The sequence below is a fragment of the Seriola lalandi genome, unplaced genomic scaffold (genome assembly GCF_002814215.2).
Source record: "Seriola lalandi dorsalis isolate HSWRI2012SDOR001 ecotype SW California unplaced genomic scaffold, Sedor1 jcf7180002054692, whole genome shotgun sequence".
Lineage (NCBI taxonomy): Eukaryota > Metazoa > Chordata > Actinopteri > Carangiformes > Carangidae > Seriola > Seriola lalandi.
The window spans coordinates 943,351-963,809 of record NW_019525245.1 but is presented as its reverse complement, the minus strand read 5'-3'; the positions used below and the strand labels follow the sequence as shown (position 1 = coordinate 963,809).

Sequence of the window (20,459 nt, the reverse complement as noted above, 5' to 3'; positions counted from 1 at the left end):
ACGGCAAGCCTGGCTTTGTCTAAAAGTTACGAAATCCTCTATAATTCAACAACACTTCCTTCCTTCCTTTCTAACAGTATGCTATGGTAATTGGCTGGTGGCTATAGCTTCATATAATATGGAGAGAGGTGAGAATGGTATTGATCCTTTCATCTAACTAAAATCTAGAAAGCGAATATTAAGCAAATTTTCCAAAATGTTCAATTATAAGGCAGCGTGTTCTGAGAAGGTGAAAGTGAGAAAAATAAATCTTATCTTTTTCTTTTGTTGATTGAAGTTATCAATGATGACACCAATGAAGAGATTTAGGGTGAAGAAGGAGCCGAAGATGATGAAGATGACAAAGTAGATGTACATGTACAAGTTGTCCTCGTACACAGGCTGGTCCTCCACCTGTGAAGTGTTAAAAGTGAAAATATGTACAAAAGTCTACTGCTCATTGATCTGGAAGTCAAGACGTGAAAACTGCAAAACCCTTACCTTTCTAGAATCTATTGCTGCGTACATAATGTCCATCCAGCCTTTGAACGTTGCCTGTTAAATGGGCAGGCAGAGTGTGTGAGAACACTGGTTAAACACTTGACACCGGAAGAGACAAACAAATTAGAAGTGACAGCAAAGGGTTTCTCACCACTTGCAGGAGCGCCAGGTACCCAGCACCCACATTGTCAAAATTGATCTTGACGTTTTTCCATCTGACTTCAGTGTAGTTTGCATTAATGAGTGCAAAACACTCCGTTTTGTTGTTGACCTTATCGGGGAGGAAGTTCTCCTCGGCCGTACTGTTGTAACAGTAGTAATACTTTCCAGCAAACAGGTTGACCCCCATGATGCTGAAGATGAGCCAGAAGATGAGACACACCAGCAGCACATTCATGATGGAGGGAATTGCACCCACCAAGGCGTTCACCACAACCTGAAGAGAAGAGCAAGGAAACAGAGCCGCTGTAACTTTGTAATCACTCACCATGTGTGCTGCATGAAGATGTTCACACATAAAACACACACATACACAGAAATGCACATTCTTTTCCTCCATTAAAATCTATGGTTGTGTTATTTGATTTCTTGGCACAAAATGAAGCCCATAGCAATAAAATACTTGGGGGTGTAACAATACTGTCAGCTCACAGTTTGGCACGACGCTTATGATATACTCATGATATTTTTAACAAAGCTGGAGTGGACTGAAATTGTGATATAACTGTGATTCATTTTCTTTTTTTCTTATAACATAGTTGTTTTGTTTTTTTTGTTTTTATCAGTTTTGGTGCAAAGTCTACATGAAATAAAAAATATCTAGTTAACAATGTGGTCAGGCAGACGTCTGAGCAAATGACTGAACTTAGTTGGAGTAACATTTTCCACTTTTCCACCACCACAATATCCTGCAATTTAAACATCCTCACTTAGGAGTGCGGATGTAGGACAAGGACATATTTAAGGCTATTAGCTTGTCACTGCTCTGACAGCATGAATGACATTTAATTGCACCCTCTGGCATTCAGTTATAATTGATTACACTGCAAAACATTTTCAGCTCCACATCCATATTGTCACAGTTTTGTATCGTGTGTCCATATATTGTTACACCCCTATTAAATGCAATTATTCTTCACCTAGAGATCCAGATATTGTACCTAAGATTGCATGGATGTATGAATCGTATATCATATATATACTATATGATAATCCCGCTTTGTGTATTTATGCTGAGTTAGATCGGCCATGATAATATGACTACTTATGATCTTGAAGACAAGTGAATTTTTCCTAAATGTATAGAAAGCACATATTGCAGAGTAAATCCAAACAATGACTGTAGTATTACTGAAACAGAATTATACTGTACAGCGTTACAAATATGAATGAGCGTACGAGTGTGACTGTACAGCTATACTGCACTGAAGCAGTGTGGGCATGTTGGAGGAGATAAAGCTATTAGCTTCAGGAGGATGCCATATGAATGTGCATTTACAAACAAAGAGGTGCGATGATAACAGAAAGCCAAATAAACCAAAACTATATAGGCAAACATCAAATGTTAAAACTCTCTTTTACTCTAACTACCTAACATTTAATATAGAGACAATGCATCCATATAACTACTGCAAAATGGGGATCATGAAAATCATGGTGAGGAAATTCACTGAGGAACGGTGAGCAAGGATGGCTGGGGGAGGGGGGGTATGCAACCAGAAGTTTGTTGATCTTCCATTGTGACAATGCCAAAGCCAAACTGTGATAATATCAGATAACAGGACACTTGTGGCAGAGCGACAGTTGCAGAAGATGCCGAACTTAGACACTGACAAGATTTTTTATTTTTTTTTTTGCCCAGCAACAACCAGAGGCTGATCCAACCCATCACACATTAAAGTAATGATCATAAGAACCCCATCATCTTCGTAGAGAGAAAATACAGCTCTCTCTGGCAAAACGCAGCACAGAGCCCTCCAGGGTCACAACGTATCAGAACTACTGACGAGGAAACTGTACACACAGTTATGGACGGCTTCAATTCAATTGCGTGCACACACAGAACAATAAATATGTAAGCACCGTTTAATTGACCTTGTGCACCAATCAATTTATTTGCCTATAATGTGAACACAAGGCAGCGCTGAGGCTCAGAAACTCTTTCACAGGTGTTGATTTTCTTGCTCAAATTGCAGAACTTCCTTTATAAATTAACCCCATCCTGTGGTTCAGTTTGAGCAGGTTTTGTGTGATGGTTCATACCAACCTCTTGTTGTTCTCTCAGCTGGTACTGAATACTTCAGAGTTGGGTTATTATTATGTGTTGCATCATTCAGGTCAAAAATCCCTGTTATGGTCTAGTCTTTCATAAGGATAGGTATAGACTTTTATGTTGTTTTGTTGCTATTTTTAATGGATAGCTCATTGCAAATTGCCTTAACATAGCACTAACTTTATAATATATGAAATGAAATGTAATCAATCAAATCAGATGTATTAATGACCATCTGAGATGATCTGCATCCATGCAAAAAAAAAAAAAAAAAGCTTTTCTTTGATAAAAGGGGTTACCTGAAAAATTTCCTCTTAAGAGACATTTTTAAAAGATTTCTATGTTGCCATCTCTAGCATGCGTTGATGCTTTTATTTAATCGGCATGCAGAAAGGACCAGCTGCCTGGTATCTTAGGTCTTACCCTCATCCCTTCAAAACGTGACAGGGCCCTGAGGGGTCTCAAGGCCCTCAGTGTCCTGAGTGATTTAATCGGGCCTAGATCGGAGAAGCCCAACGCATTTGCTATAAGGCTGACTATAGACACCTACACAGATAGGGACAGAAGGAGAGGGAAAGACAGAGGCAAAGGAAGAGAGGACCCACATAGTTAGAGGGGATATAGAGAGAAAGATGGACCCTATATATACTGTAAGGATGGCTGAATGGTTATATACAGATATATATAAGTACATATATAGTTTCTATATATGTAAATATATGTATCTATATAACATGAGGTTAAACGGGTTGTTACAATATGCAAAGGTCAATAAAGTGTACATGACCCAAGTTTTCTTTTTTCTTTTTGTATGTGTTTGTTTGCTTATGTTTGTGTTTGGTTTAGTTTGGCAAGCCAGTCTAGCGTGATAACCAGCTTAACAGCACAGTGAGCACACCTGGAAAGAAACTTGTGGTTGACACAGTGAGAGGGAGAGAAGATAAAGAGTCAAACAAAGGGAAAAAATTAGAGGAGAGATGTATTCACAAACACTAAATCAATGTGACACAATAATATACACACAGTACACAGTACAAAACAGTACAGCTTCCACACCAGAGAGCATCTTACTTAAAGAGGGGAGAGAAAACGCAGAAGGTTGAGGACAACTTTCAGGGTTAGAAGAGAGAGGATAACCTGTGAAAGTAGGAGTCCCAACACAGCACACAAACCTTACCCTGGACCCTTAAACACCGACCCCTCAGTCCCTCTCGACAGCTGCACAATGTCTCTCTTAACTTAAAGAGAGACACAGTTATAGGCACCTGCTGTGAGAGAGAGGACAGGTCAATATTAGGGTAGAGGTCTGCATGGAAAAGTCAGAGTAAATTATCTTCACAACACATGGGCCACTTTAGAATATACTGAGATTTATCAGAGGTTTTCTACTGGAGAATAAGAAAGGAGCGGTTGACAAGCACTGGACACATAATACACATAACCTGGAGAATATGACTCTTCTGTCCTCTTATCATAAGTCAGTCTATAAATTATACAATGAAACTGAGAACACCTCTGCTCAATATCACTTAAATGTTCACTTTGTCCATTTTAGCTTTATTTGTTTTTGGCCAATTAATTTAAAAAACAAAAATGTTCGACTAAACTATAAAACGGTCGAAGCAAGAGTCAGTACACCCTTCAATGGTGGGATTCCACAACAAACTTACATTCATAATGCTGCCTATAAATGTCATCTCCCCTTCACCTTTTGCACTCATGAATCCCCATATCAGCACACTACACTGCACCCTGTTATTGGTGGTATGGCTCTTGTATATTGCAGTTGACACAACCCAGGCCAAAACTGAAGCTGTGGTGTTCACAGGTCATTTTCTAACCTTGCTCATGCAGTTAGCCTTAATTGAAAATCACAGGTGTACTGCACTTTGTTGCATTGAGGGTAGACTTAAGAGCCCATATTTTCAATGAAGTCTATCTAACCTGTTTGTTTTTGACTGAAGATCAAATACACTAAACTTCAGCTTAAGAATAATTATTGTTGTATTGAGTTTTTGTAAGATGATTAACATTTTGGTGATATTCCACAGGGGTGTACTCACATTTGTTGTATAATGTACAGTGGATAGAAAAATAATCAGAAGCACCATACAATATAATGCATTTCAACACAACAAAGGGAGTATATAAAAGGAGTTTCAACAACTACACATTATAAGATTCACATTAGCACTGATTGTAGGGTTACTGAACTGTTGCATTATATTTGTCATCTGTATGATCTGCCCAAGCCTCGTATATTCATATATACACAGACACGGTAAATTTCACAGTGACAAATACACACACTTGCATATACATTTTGTTGCCCTGCTGGTAGCAATGTCTAAGGATAGCATTGTCACTTGGTCAGTCTCTTTGCCCATCCAATTCCTTAATCCACAGTGCCCTCTCGGGACTTTGCATTTTCAGCCTCACTACTGGTGAGGCTCTAGAAAATCTTACATTTGTTTCTCAGTGGGGTATTTTCATATTGTGTAATCAACATTTTGACCATTGTTAAAAACATGTGAGGCTTGATGCTTTTAGCCGTACATGAGGATGCATTCCACTGTTTGATACCAAATTAGCTGACTCGGTAAGCACAAAAAGACATGGCACGAAGCAGCTTCACAATTCATACAATCACAGGCAGTAGAGGTCATGGACAAAAAGGAGATTATGGGCCTGCCTCAATACCCACACTTGCAGTCTGAGGCACTTCAGTGTGTGCCACGTTTAAAAAATCACAGTCTACTGAGCAGCACCAGCCCAGCTGTTAGTGGTAGTGTGCCTGTAAGAGTGTTTTAGGATTGGCAATAATCAACAGACATGAAGAAGCAGAAGTTTGTAACATGCTGGATTCAGCATCAATAGCCAATTATGATTCCTGTTCAAATACTGCACAGTTATGGCTCCACAGATGTACCAATTTATCTGGTGATCTATTCTTATTAATGAGACTGATAAAATAATAATAATGCACAATTGACCTTGTAAAAATAAGTATTAAATAATAAATATTAAGTTGATTTGTCATATTTGTTCATTTGCATCTGAGCTCAATTGTGCCATGTATTTGAATGGGCCACAGGATGTCTTCATTAACCAAGCATGTCCCAGTGAGCTCTAATAAACTTCCACATGTTTATATTCTTAATGAACTCTTGGGCACTCTGGCAGTTACTGGAAATTCATCACACAAGTGGACACTTGACTGCTCCCAAATACCACAGGTGTGGGTATTGGTACAAACCCAAAGACAAGTTTAAAAAACCCGCAGGAACACAACATACATTAGTGCATCCTTATCATGTGATATCATGTGACATTGTCACATGGTAAGAATGTTAATATTGAATCATGGACAGATTGGCACATCACAGTCATGGACAGTGGAAAATTGGTGGTTAAGGGACAAAGGATGACTTACCAAGCAATACATGACATAAAACACATCATCAGATACACGTATGTGAAGAAGATGGTAGATGTTAGGACAACAGGAGAATGTTCTCGGATTTATTTTTAAATATTCAGAGAAAAAAGTCAAAATTCTAAGAAATAAGTCAGAAGCTTTATCTAAATTTTTCGTCATTCATTTAATTTCAAACTAAAGTTTTGGACATTTGCATGATAGACAGATGTGATTTGATTAGTGACCATCACTTAGCATAATTTGAGTCCACTATATAGTGTGACCATTTTCACTTTGGAACTCAGACAATACTATAAAATGGGAGAAACACTAAATAGTGGACTACACCCTATTCCTCTTCAGTGCATGTCAGTATCATAATATATTAACACAAGATAAAATGAGGACTTGAAGTTCCTGGAAAAGGGTCACTTTTTGGAAAGTGGTGAATATTTCATGGTGACTCCATCTTGCACTAGTAGGCGTGAGATGAAACCCTGCCATGTGGCTACGAAATAGAACTGTCCTTCCCGTCTTAGCTAACATCCCCTTGTCTTAGGTTAACAGTGATGTTATTCTGTTTTATGTCCTATCTCAACTTCCTGTTTCAATAGGAAACACCTCACATTTAGGTGACAGCCGGACAGAACTCAGTGATGCTGCCAGATGTCACTAACACTTCCCACTATCAGCTACTTGTGCAAGGATCAATCATGATGTCAATTCAAATGCAGTTCAGTGCTTGCTGCTGTGTCTGCCACAGTTTAGTTTCACACATGACACAACTCAGTACAGAAGCTACATCTGCAAAATAATAAACTATATTTAATGAACATGGCTGGTTAACACACCATGAATTTCCACCCCTTCAAAGTCAAACGTCATTTATTAGAACTTTAATCTGCCACGCTGGCGGCCTATCCCTCCCTGCCTCTCACATGCAATTACAGAAACCAATGTGGGGCAGCAGCTTCGCCTAGCTTTCCATGTTCAGTCTGGCTGTATTTCAAGTAAGGCTCCCATTTCATCTGGACCTTTGAGCATGTAATGTATATTTTACTTTTTCAAATACAGACACAGGGACAAATTCAAGTGAGAAACTCATCACGCACAAATGGCAGAAAAGGACAAACCATATGTGAGTAATAGTAATCGTCAGGCGGGAAAACAATGAATGACTCAGCAATCCAGAGCTAGGCAAAAGCTCTCAAATACAGTATACCAGGGATTATAGATATTTACTGTGTCAGGGCTGCTGTTGTGCTGTTGTCTCAAGGCCCAAAATTTCAAGTGGCACCCTGGTAAACGTATCCTATGACACTGACACAGAGCGCTGTGAGGAAGACATAGCTCTTCACCGGTAATATCACATTATATGTTCACTTTTACTGCTGGTTCTATACCATACTGACTCCATACCAACGCTAGGAAATAAATGTGACCCATTAATATTTTGTTAAATAAGATAAATTAGCATTATATTTAGTCCAAAGGTACTGAAAACAGTACGGAGCACCTGCTCTGGACAGCTAGGCTAATACGATAAGGACTATTAAAATTTAATGATCATTTTTGTGGTTTGAAGGTTATTATCCAAGCTCTGTATTTATTATGGAACCTTTACCTATTTGTAAAGAATGGTGTCATCACTTGGAGAAAGTTCAGTGTGACAAGCTGAAACCTGTGTGAGTCAGTCAGACTTTTTGAGAGTCAAAGCAGTTTTACAGGGTAAACTGAATAAAGCAGAATTTATTGATCATCTCTGACATGGGGCACATCTAGAAGTGGACAATATTTGTATGCGTTTTCCTTTGTCAACCTTTGACTTACTTGTGGATGTGTTGAGAAAATACACTGAAAAATTGGATCCTTTTACTTTATTATGTTTTTTTCACAGCAAAAGATGAACTGTATTTCTTGATGTGGCTTTTTGAAATTATTTTCTTTCTTTTTTTGTTATTTTTTGGCCATGTTTAGCTTTTTTTTACAATAGGAACAGTGGGAGAGAGACAGGAAAGTTAGGGCAGAGAAAGAGGGGATGACATGCAGCAAAGGGCCTGAGTCGGATTTCAACCCAGGGGTATGCCCCTGAAGGGATTTTCTCATTTTAAGAAAAACATGAATTTCAGTGTCACAGAATCTATGTTTGAACTACATTTTTTCATGCTTAATGTTTAAGTTGACCAATGAAGTAATCTCTCAAATCCATGCATTCCTCAGATGTTGCCATCTTAAAATATCATCTTGAGCAGCTGAACCAAATGAAGTGACATCGTTGCACTATTAGTAAGGTATAAAAATAATATGCAAATGTACTTACATCCACAATGAAGAAGTCCAACCAACACCAGGCATTAGTGAAGTACTTGACAAAGCCGTAGGCCACCCATTTCAGCAACATCTCCAGAATGAAGATGTAGGTGAAAACCCGATCAGCGTACTCCAGAATGATGCGGACTGTCTTCCTCTGCTCAATGTACACATCCTCAAAGGCCTAAAGAGCAGCAGACATACATCACACAGACATTGGCTTCAGTGATTTCTTTCAGCTGCATTCACCTCTGATACATTGCATATGTTGATCTACTCAATGAGTAAACTGTTGAGGTAAGCCACACCTTACGTTTATGAAGAATGACACACTTTTAGACTGTTTATTGTTCTAAATCATCTTTACTTGCGTCATATTTTTTCATAGAATGAGTTGTTTACATAGTAAAGGAAAAGTGCTTGATAAAGGCAATCCTTCACCAAGTCAATCTAGACTGATTATTCCCTCAGGTCGCCTTCAGTCCTTTGCCTGTATCCGTTCTTCAGCACATAAGTGTTTTGATTTGGCCACAGGCCTCCCCCCTCTAGAAAGCTGCAAACCTAAGCTGGATTCTGCCGGTTGAAAGGTTGGTGCATTACAGCACTTTGCTGTCCATTAGCAACAATCATATCAAGAGCAGCTGCAGAAGAAAATCAGGAGTTGATCTTGCTTGCTCACAACCTTATAAGGCAATGAAACTCACTTTCTCTAAATGAATATCACACTGTTGTTTTAATTATTCTGTTCATTTTTCCTCTCAGATGTTGTTCACATATTGTCTCTTAAATATCGCAGTGGTGTACATCACTGTGTGACTTTGCTCTGATATGTGCTTCATAATAACAATTAGAAGTACTAGTAGTGGCATTAGTATGATGTTTATGAGATAAGTGAGAACACCCACACTGGAGTGTGCACACGTGCGCTCTTACCAGGGCTCCACTGCTGAGCAGGATCATGAAGATGATGAGGGTTTCAAACCAATTGTGTTCTACAATCAGGTAGCAGGTCTTCCTCAGGAACCACCAGTGTTTGCCCCAGCCGAAGGTGATGGGAACATCACAGCACTTGTATTTGGCCACACATTCTGTACGGCAAATTAAAACATAACTGTTGATGTACACTGATGAATACTACCATGGACACAATGCAATACGTATCACTGTGCCATTAAAATAGTATATATAATGTTAATAATAAGTCACTTCTGTTCATTGTTATTGTCGACCACAAAGCCAAATTTAAAACAAATACCACCTACCATCTGTCCAGCAGGGTTCTGGGTCAAGGTACTCCTCCACTACCTCCACCACTGCCACCTCCTCCACATCAGGCTTGATGTCTATTGTGCTGCCCTCAGATGAACTGGTGTCATCCAGCTAGGACAAACAAGGGGAGCAAAGAGATCAGTTCAACCTCTGAATTTTTCTCTGAACATTAAAGGCTCAGCAATGAGATGCTGAAACCATATGGATAGGGCATAGAGACAGTACAGCCATTACATTAATTCCCCTTTGGGTGTATATGTATGAGATGATTTATTGCTAGAGGTATACATGTTGTATCCATGTAGTGTAGCTAATCCTCCTTCTGGTACTGCCTGTTCTGCACAGCTATTAATAGGAAGTCATTAAACTTGACCAGTGGTTGATTGCACTGGTAATGATTATCATTGTTATACATGCACTAACATAGATTCTTTATTTATTTGTGGCGACGGAATTAAACAAAGGCTTTATGCTTGTACATACACATTCAAACAAAAGACTCTGTGATGATGATTTCTGTATACAATTTATGCAAAGTATATTTTTGGATACCGATTACAATTATTACTAACACGTTAGGCTGAGAATTGCTGTGAATATATAGAATATTTCACCACTGTGAGAAAAAAGGAACATGAAATCTCATTGTAAGACATTAAAACCAAAGCTTGTAACATTAATCATGTCAAATCTTAACAATAGGTCAAGGTGAGGCAGGGCAAACTAGTTAAACACCAGCAAAACAGCAGCCTTATTGTAATCAAGTGTATACACACTAGCGCACATGCAGACACTCAGCCAGTTCAATTCACTAGAGAATGATACTGCACTTTATAATCTTAAGTCGTCAGCACAGGACCGCATTCGCTCCCTCTTCCTCTCGCTCTCTTTTTTCTTTCTCTCGACCAAACAGCCAGATGGATCCCTGCTTTTCTGATTGGCTGCTAGCAGCTCTGTCTGTGTCTACTCCCTGCAGTGTACCCTGTGGCTGGCTGTGGTGCAGGAAAAGACTGTTGTGTGGTTGGTTGAGGGAGCCCAGTGGAATATGAACTTGGTGCAGGTACAGTAGTGAGGCTTCTGCGTTATCTCCTTCCTTCCTACTATAAACCAGGTCAAGGTGACCCACGCGGCAGACTTTTCCACAAGCTACTGGGGCTGGCTTACCCTTCTCCCACACTCATACTATACAGTATACAGTATATTTCTCTGTCTGTTTTCTCATCAGGACTTCCTTTGTGTCTGTCTGTCTGCAGGGTCAGCACTCAGGCTCAGTGTTACATCTGCCATGTCTAAATGGATGTTCTGAAATGTCAGGTAAACTAAATGTCTTCCATGTGGCAGCTCAGACAAGCTCTGCTTAAAGGATCAAAGGATGCTACATAGGCACACACAAACACACACATTTACACACATGCACTCTGACTTATTCCATGATTTAAGTCACAGAACTGAATCCTGGCATTACTTTTTTTTTGTCCATGTTAACATGTGAATTTTATCCTGATGCAGAAGCCACATTTCTACAGGTTTTTAAACACAAAGATTATCACAGGCATGTTGCATCTGTGATCTCCAATAAACGAGATCCAAAGTAAAACCACCACATAAAAGAAATTACCCGAATTATAATCTAACACTAAAGCAAGGACATCATGGCTGCCATCTCTCTTCCATTCATACACTCTTCCTACTCACATCTTTGCTGTTCTCCACATCCGATTCACTGCTGAAATCTTCCGTATTAAGGTTTTCAAAGTCCGACTCGCCGACAGCAATAGGAACACAGACAGTGAGGTTGGGGTTGTGGATGAAGGACATGTAGTCCTCATCAATCATATACTTTCCCACACTGCTCCCAATGCCGCTGGTGGTGCCATTGCCATTTTTAGCATAGTCCAGTTCACGGTTGATGTCCACTGTGTGGTTTGCAATGCAGTTGAGCTTCTTCTCATACATTTCATCCAAAGGCTTCTGTTCATCTTCTATAGGCTGCTTATCAGAATGGTGAAATAGTAGGAACAAAGAAATGGCTATTAGAAAACACCAACACCATCACAGAGAAATAAGTGACCAAGACACATATTCATTTGACAACAATTACAGTTACAATTACAAGTTATTTAACAACCAAAATCATTCGCATAATGAATTATACAGTACCTTTTTAAGCACTGTGGCCACAAAGACCCGCATGTTGACCTTGAACCAGGCAATCCCTGTCTTAATGCGGGCAACCGCAAGCTGGAGATTGTTGGGCTCCCCATCGTCATCTGTGGCAGCGAGGTTGTCTGCACTGAATGAGCTCAGCAGCAAGGCCAGAAACAGGTTCAGCACCTCAGAAAGAAAAACACGACAAGAGCTGGAACACCCTGCACTAACAGGAAATGGATGGTTCTCTATTGGGTAATCATTCAGTGAGATCTACACTACGTAATCTCTGTCTTTACTTACCACCAGGTTTCCGATGACCATGACCATCATGAAGACGATGAGACACATGGACTGTCCCGCCACTTCCATACAGTCCCACATGGTCTCAATCCACTCCCCACACAACACTCGGAACACGATCAGGAAGGAGTGGAAGAAGTCATTCATGTGCCAGCGGGGTAGCTCGCAGTCCCGCGCGATCTTACACACACAGTCCTTGTAGCTTTTGCCAAACAGCTGCATGCCCACCACGGCGAAGATGAAGACAATGATGGCCAGCACCAGGGTCAGATTACCCAGAGCTCCCACTGAGTTGCCAATGATCTTGATCAGCATGTTGAGGGTGGGCCACGATTTGGCCAGTTTGAACACTCTTAACTACGAGAGAAACAGGAAACATGATCATTCCACAGTAATTCATATCAGGAGAGTGATTTTGAAAAGGTGTGGCTGTAGACTGTATGTTTTAATTTCATTTTGAATGTCATGTGAAGCAAATGTACTGACTGCAAACATTTGATTGATACACAAGATACAGACCTTGAGAGGGTTTATAGTTTAGTCAAATAAACAACACAATTGTATGATAGTTAACTAGTTATAGAGGCTCATTACAGCTTTAAACACTGAACTATGATATGATAATTATAATGATGATAATACAGAAAAAATAATAATAATAATAAGATGATGATTTTTTTTTATAATCTGTCTTTTGAAACTGACACTTTCATCTCTCGTTAACGATATGGCCTGTACATGATGGCCACAAGGTAAACAGATGTTGACATCCCTGTCTCTATCCTTTAACACTTACCAATCGGAAAGACCTGAGCACTGACAGACCTTCCACATCAGCCAGTCCCAGCTCAACTAAACTCAGAGTCACGATGAAGCCATCAAAGCAGTTCCAGCCTTCCTGGAAGTAGTAGTAGGGATCCATGGCAATCAGCTTGGCAAACATCTCCCCGGCAAAGATGCCTGTGAAAACCTGTAGACCCACACATGGGTGCACATTACAGTTACTCCACAAATTTGGGATTGAATTTACAATTTTCCCACAAAATGAAATGTAATTAAACATCACATGAAATTGTGTGAAATTGTGTGTGCGATGTATAAAGAGGGAGCACACAGTACACAGTGAGTGATGAATATGAAATGGGGTTTTGGTGGGATTTGTGACCGCTTGGTTCCGGGTCGGGTTTTCTATTGGAGGTTTCTTCCTGTTAAAAGGGAGTTTTTCTCCCCACTGTTGCCAAGCGCTCGCTCATTGTGGGAGTTGGGTTTATCTCCATAATATTGTAAAGTGTTGACCTTACCTTGTAAAGTGCCTTGAGATAATGTTTGTTATGATTTAGCGCTATACAAATAAAATTGAATTGAATTGGTTGGACTTTTTAGTTGCACCTACTCGTGCAGCATGACATCATGATGCACTGCTTTCCAGGAAATAACAGTACCAGTAACGGGTTGTGTCAGTTTTATTTGCGCAGACTATGACTTTATAAAATTGAACAAAACATTTGAAATCTTTTAATTACTATAAAGAAAGTTCCATTAATAATGGCAAACAAAAAAAGTAAAATTACAAATCTTTTCCTCATTCTCGAAGTCTAAGAGGAAATTTGAGAATAAAAAACGTGCTTTGCTTGCATTGCATTTCATTTGATGTAGTGCTGATTAAAAATGTATTGGAATTAGCTTAGAGTGAGAGCTTTTCTGACAGGGCAAGGTCATAGAGCAATGGCACTGTGTTCTAGCAGAACTTGTATAGAGCTCTAGTCCTCAGAGCCTTTTCCATATCGTCCACCCAACAGCTAATCATGTGCTCAATCAGTGCTGCAGAGAACACCCAATGATTCATACTGCACCATTCATTATGCCACACTGATTCCTCTGACTTCAGTTCCTGTTTCACTCCTGACTGAATGCCAATCCCTGTGACCTCATTTCCTGTCTTAGTATTGGTACTGTGCCAATACTGCTGCCGTCAGACAGCTGTGCTACTGTGATATGTGACAGCAGGGGCAGAGCACGATGTCTGCTGTACATCTGGTTAAGATATACTCCGCCAAACCAGTCCTGGACAGATCAGTGACAAGCCTCATTATCGTGACTGTGTGTGTGTGTGTGTGTGTGTGTGTGTGTGTGTGTGTGTTTGTGTAACAGGAGGGAGAGCGAGAGAGAGAGAGAGAGTTGGACAGAGTTCAGTACAGTTGAGGTAAGCTGGATGCAACGGAAGCAGGAGAGTGACCTGAGTCGGGTGGGGTGGGGTGGGGGTTGGTGTTTGGGGAGCAGGCTGGCTGGCTGCATTAAAATGGAACTAAATCTTTAATGAGACCCCATCAGAGTCCTATATACACTCTGCGCATGTGTATTCTTAAGTGCATATACCAAATGATGCATGGATGTATTGATGTATTGATTTGAGATTATATAGGTGGGACAAACTGAACCTGCAATGCTTCTGTAAATCCTGAGAGAGATAATGAGGTTCAAGGCATAAAAAATTACAAAGGCAAATGGCAGTGGTACAGGAACAGACAAAAGAAGGGCTTCAGTTTCTCACCAGGTTGCCAACAGAGAGAACTTCCTCAAAACTTTCAGTCATGGGGTAGTGCTCCATGGCCATGAAGAGGGTGTTGAGGACAATACAGATGGTAATAGCCAGGTCAACAAACGGGTCCATGACAATCAAGTAGACTATGTGCTTGATCTTCAGCCAGATGGGACAGCACTCCCAGATGAGGACGACGTTAGCAAACTTGTACCAACATGGAGGACACTTCCTCTGAGACTCCTCCAACTCTGCAGGAAAAGATGAAGATGCTTTTTTTTTGTGTCTACCATAAGTTTCCTGGCAAGTAACAGACACCATCTGTATCTGGACGCTTGTCTACACAAGGAAAATGTCAGTTTGTGGTTTAACTGTTTGCCCACTGAAGGTTTTAATCTGAGTAATGTAGATCATATTTTTGTACAAGGTCTAAAACTGACCTTCAATAGCAAAGGATTAAAGCATTTTGAAAAGGAAAAAAGGAAAACACGAGTTCTGTCTGTACCCTCTATCAGTGTGTTGGTGACTACGCTCATCTGACTGTTGGCGCGGTCCTTTCCTTTGAAGGAGGAGTTGAGCTGATCCACAGATACCATAAGAGAGCCAGAGTGCTTCTTCTTAATCTCCACGTCTGTAGTCTGTACTCAGAGAAAGACATAATGTCAGTTAGAGATGGTACTCACATGAATGCATGCTCAACAAACACACATTAAAACTCTAAAGCTTTCCAAATGATCAATGATGCTCTATGCCTGCTCAAAACATGAAAAGCCTGATGTGTTAAATGCTTATCATCACATCAGATTATCAAATCAGTTTTACAAAGTGCAATTCCCCCAAATGATTTGGGTTTTTTTTTCAATTTAAGCATGTCATACAACATATTTCAAATTCATACGGCAAATTCTCAAATGGTTGTCTTAATTTACCACAACTGAAGTGACAGCTAGGTCTTTACTAAACTATTGAGCCTTTATTTCAAATTTCAAAACATTTTTTCTATATTTCAGTAAGAGGCCATTATTAAAATTCTGGCTTTTATTTGAGAATTTACAGTACACCCTCCATTGTGCACTGTGCACAACAGAACTACAACCCCTAAAAGAGCAGCATTAAATTGCATGCAATGACATGCATGTCAAGAACAGAGGCGACTTCAAGACATCATTTGCTGCTACACCATGCTACATTTTCAGAGGTAAAAAGGTAAAAGCAGGTAGATTGGTTGAGAATAAAAGAGGGGTCTACCATGCTAGCTAAGATGAGAAGAAATATTGTTATAGGAAAAAGGTTTCAGATTTGTTGTTGCACCATCCAGTGGCTCAGGATCAGAGGATAAATAAGGACATGAAGGAAAGAGAGGGAAACAGAAAAAGAGTGAAAGGACGAGACAGAAAGAAATAGAAGGGTAGATAAAAGCAGAGATAGGAAACAGTACGAGCATGGGAAGACTAAGAATGGAAAAAAGTAGAAGTATTTTTTTCCTGTAAAATGTTGTGATAGTGTTGTTTTTTTTATGAATGACAGTATCTGTATAGACGTATCCTTCGCGACAGGATTGTTAGGGTAATTAAGGGGGTTGGGGGAGGGGGGGTATCATATTGCGTTATTGTTAGATATTAATCAATGAAATGAAAATCGTGATGCTGGTGAGGCAGTGAGTTTGTGGATTCTGCTTCAGCTGGTTAGTGCCATCTAGAGCTGTTATAAAAGGAGCAGCAGAAAAGGGGGATTAGATTCAGGGTAGAAGTGGAAGTGGCAGTGTAAGATGAAATAATAAGACAGAATCTAGATATACAAGGGGAGGAAAAGGGAGCTACTGAGTTTAGGGAATAGAGGAACAAGAGCCAAGGGGAAGAGGTTGTGAAGGAGAAGCTGCAGAAACCGGGGCCACCACCATCATGCCTAAACTGTATTGGTGTCCCATGGACGTCCTTACACTGTCATCAGTGGCTGCCTTATCTATTTTCACCTCAGGCAGAAGCCGTCTGCCGGGCCCAGGGCCGATGAGAGACACCACGCCATTGCAGTCCACTGTGCTGTTCCTCTTCCCTCCAGAGTGGGGTGCCAGTGGGTGGATGCGTGATGAGCCTTGGCTGTAGCCACTGTAGCTGTTGCGGCGGTAAGGAATAAACAGGGAGCCCCGACGGTCTTCGCTCTCCTCTACTGTACTGTGCTCATCGTCTGCAAACTCGTTCTCTGAGCCCATGTCCTTGGAACGGCCTTTGAAGCTGAAGATGCTGCTGCGGCTGTTGTGGCGCGACATGAAGGGTGAGCCTGGGATGCTGAGTAGTGACTGAAGAGGGAGAGACAGGTGCAGAGAGGGAGAGTTGAGGGGTTATAAAAAACACCAGGAGATAGTTGATGTGTAAATAAAAGAGGCCAAGAAGGTGAAAAGGGCAAGTGGGGCACTGCAGTACAAAGAATCAACCAGAAAATACACAGAGCCAGAAATGAGCAATCTCAAGAAGATGGGAATGTATGAACATAAAGGCAGAAAACATGACAATATAGGTTTCAGTCTTTTCTAACAATGTATCATAAAATGTTGACTTCTCCAACTACCACTCTATAAAAACCATATATATTGTAATATATTGTAAGATGCCAATGAGATTTTACAGAATTAAAGCTCTGCTGATAATTTCATAATTTATTATCTTCCTTATCATTTATGATATTATTGACCTTATATCTGTGAAGAAGACCACAAGATCCATAGGACAAATAATTAGAGAAGATTATTTTCTCCTCTTTTACGTGTAGTATTTTAGCATATTGAAAGAACAACATAAATGCAAAAACAGAAAACAGTACATTCATTACAGTGAAAGCTGTTTTCATCATATAAATTGTCTTTACGGTTTATCAAAAAACCAAACCAAAAAAAAAAACGATGATATCAGGGCTGGTCAGTGAGAGCAGTCAAGGCAGTTGAACAGCAAGGTGTCACCAGATGCACCCCAAACACACCCAATGATTCCAGAAACATCACTGATGATGCGTCCAAGCTACTGCGTGTATGGTGAGGGAAAATATCACAGCTGCTCAACAGCCAGAGTGGCAACGGTGACACCACCGTGAAAGGGCTCAGAAGAGAGCTGTATTCATTTGGACAGCTTTGGCTCAGCAGGTAAAGCAGGTCATCCACTAACAGCTTTGGTGGTCCAATCTCCAGGTACTCCTGTCCAAATGTCGAAGTATCCTTTGGCAAGACAATAGTCCCCGAATTGTTCCAAATGGTCAGGTCACCTTGCATGGTAGGTTGTTGCTGTTTGTAGGTGAATCTGTGAATGACCACTTCGGCTAAAAGCAGCCATTTACCATTACCAACCCCTTCAAGGTGACCAATGAGCTGCTGGGACAGAAGTGCAGTGGTATGCTGGCATGCTCGCAGGAGGAGATAGACAATCATCTGAAGCTGACGTTTTGTTATCCAGCAAGTTGGGAGAATGCAATCTGTTGACAGAACAATTTGAGAATGCCAAGATGCCTGAAGCATTCAGGGGTGGTGGCGTAACTTATCAGGGAAGCCAAGGAGAACAAAGATAACTTGTCAGAGCTGTGGTTTGATCTTGCGAATGCATACAACACAAACTTGTGCAGTTCACACTGATAAAACAACATGTTCCCAACAGAGCCAAAGACCTCATTGCTGACTACAGCTTCAGGATAAACGTCTCCTCTGGATTTGTTGCATCACACTGGTACAAGGTAAAATTCGAAATTATAACTGGGTCTATAATCTCTGTTATCTTGTTTTCTCTGGTGATGAACATGCTTTTAAAATCAGGACTTGTGGAAGAGCTGACGGTCACCGCAGATCCAGTACCAGGCAGCAGCTTGACTCTGCAGGGACCCGAGAAGCTGACGAGGTGATCCCAGATGAGCTTCAAACTAGCCGAGTCCAAACCCTTCGATGCTGAAGAAAGTCAAGATTGAGGATGTGCTCTGGCAGGCTTCAGCATTGCAACATCCATCCTATTATGTGGCCATTCATGGTGTACAAAGTGCCATTCTAAATTTCTGAGGCCTTAGAGAGGAAGGTGACCACTAGCATCCAAAGACCGTACTCTACGGGCACAGCAATGAATTAAAGCCACAACTAATCTCTCTAAAGGAGGAATTCCAGGCTGCAAGGACCAGAGAGCTGCTGAAGGACCAGGGGTCCACAGACCTGAAGCTAACAAAGCTGGCATTGAAGTGAACACTGGAAGAAAGTGGTTAGCAAGATGTAGTCCAGCAAGCAGAGTCAAAGCAGAGTCAAAGCTTCAGGTACCCAAGGTAGAGCTGGACTTTGATCCTTCCCAATTTACAATGTCAACAACACCAGAGGAAAGCATCTCCTAGTCCAGAAGAGGTGAGGGCAGAAGTGGAGGAAGAGACCCCACTGGATCAATTTCCTCATCCATGCAGTGTATGTGGATTGCCCAAGCCATCAGCGTAGGAAAAGGATGGAGCAAAAAGGACTACCCTTCCAAGAACATCATCATCTTCATCAGAGCCAGGGAAAGGCCAAACATCTGCTAAGAAAAATTGAGTGTAGTTTAATGTCCCCCAGCACATTGTGCCCACCACCTTGAGACCAGATATTATTCTCTTGTCTGACGCCATCAAACAAACCATTTTGCTGGAGCCATTTGGATGAACTGGTTTAGCGAGTGCAGACATAAGGGTTGGGATCAAAGTGTCTGTCTGTTGAAGTTGGATACAGTAGGCTCTGAAGCCCAATCTCTAGATTGTACAACACCCTAATCATGGAGAAGGAGAAGAGAAGAGGGGCCATTGTTGGCACCATTGAAGCAGCAGCAAGAGCCTCACGATGGCTGTTGCTCAAGACAGGTTTTTCTTGGTAACTTTACCTGGTTCATGATGGATGTTTTCCTCCCCAGGCGGCTTCCAGGGAAACGAATGGTGCTTTTCTTGCTGCCATCGTCTGACTCAGACTTGACAACCTTTTCGCTGTCTCCCTTCTCTTTCTCCTGCTCTTTCTGACGCCATTTCTTCTTGCGATTGCGACGCTCCTTGGCGCTCTTGGAGCTCAGCTTGGAGACCTCAGAGGAACTGCGGGACAAGTGCCCCCCTCCTTCATCCTCTAACGCAGCCTCGGACACTGTGCCTGCAGACGTCGCCATGGCGGCAGCCTGAGAAAAAAAAGACACATTTTAAGCGTAAACTATGAAAAATAGGTAAAAATATATGTGTTTGAGATGGAATGAGTCCAACCTGCGTCTCCTCCTGTTGCTTCCTCAGCTGCTCCAACATGGCCTTAAATTCAGCCTCTTTCTGCTCTGCCTCCTCAATAGTGGCCTGGTTCTGCTCTTCATAAGCCATGGCCACCACAGCCAAGATGAGATTCACCAGGTAGAAGGAGCCCACGAAGATGACAAGCACAAAGAAGATCATGTAGGTCTTCCCTGCGGCTCGAAGAGTCTGACAGAAAATAGAAGACAATGAAAATGAATCAGAGATTTAGAGAGACTCAAAATGGAAGATTATATTTTTAAACAGACATATTGTCCTATTGATCAAATATAAATGGAATGCATCTTGGTTAAATAGTTGTTTTATATTGATAGTTTTTTTTCCACAGCACTTTCTTATTTGGTCAGAGAGACTGTATGTATATGTGTGTTGTATCAGCATTTCTGGTGTTTCTATATCCGGTTCATGGCTTACTCCAGGAAAACCTCCAGGCAGGAAAGAAGCTTTAGAGAGCA

General features: G+C 41.0%; 1 protein-coding gene across 2 annotated transcripts in view; it reads right to left on the bottom strand.

Moving 5' to 3' along the window:
- Window positions 1-20,459, bottom strand: part of scn8ab (sodium channel, voltage gated, type VIII, alpha subunit b) — a 50,498-nt gene that overhangs the window by 6,851 nt on the left and 23,188 nt on the right. For both annotated transcript variants that reach the window (XM_023423481.2, XM_087178631.1), the window contains 16 exons: window positions 19,966-20,172; window positions 19,602-19,883; window positions 16,712-17,035; window positions 15,245-15,377; window positions 14,752-14,990; window positions 12,997-13,170; window positions 12,201-12,557; window positions 11,910-12,083; window positions 11,445-11,738; window positions 9,743-9,860; window positions 9,414-9,568; window positions 8,491-8,664; window positions 3,176-3,298; window positions 632-916; window positions 481-534; window positions 256-393 (listed from right to left, as the gene is read on the bottom strand). In XM_023423481.2, the coding sequence (XP_023279249.1) occupies window positions 256-393; window positions 481-534; window positions 632-916; window positions 3,176-3,298; window positions 8,491-8,664; window positions 9,414-9,568; window positions 9,743-9,860; window positions 11,445-11,738; window positions 11,910-12,083; window positions 12,201-12,557; window positions 12,997-13,170; window positions 14,752-14,990; window positions 15,245-15,377; window positions 16,712-17,035; window positions 19,602-19,883; window positions 19,966-20,172 (3,231 nt within the window). The remainder of the gene's footprint in view (window positions 1-255; window positions 394-480; window positions 535-631; window positions 917-3,175; window positions 3,299-8,490; window positions 8,665-9,413; window positions 9,569-9,742; window positions 9,861-11,444; window positions 11,739-11,909; window positions 12,084-12,200; window positions 12,558-12,996; window positions 13,171-14,751; window positions 14,991-15,244; window positions 15,378-16,711; window positions 17,036-19,601; window positions 19,884-19,965; window positions 20,173-20,459) is intronic.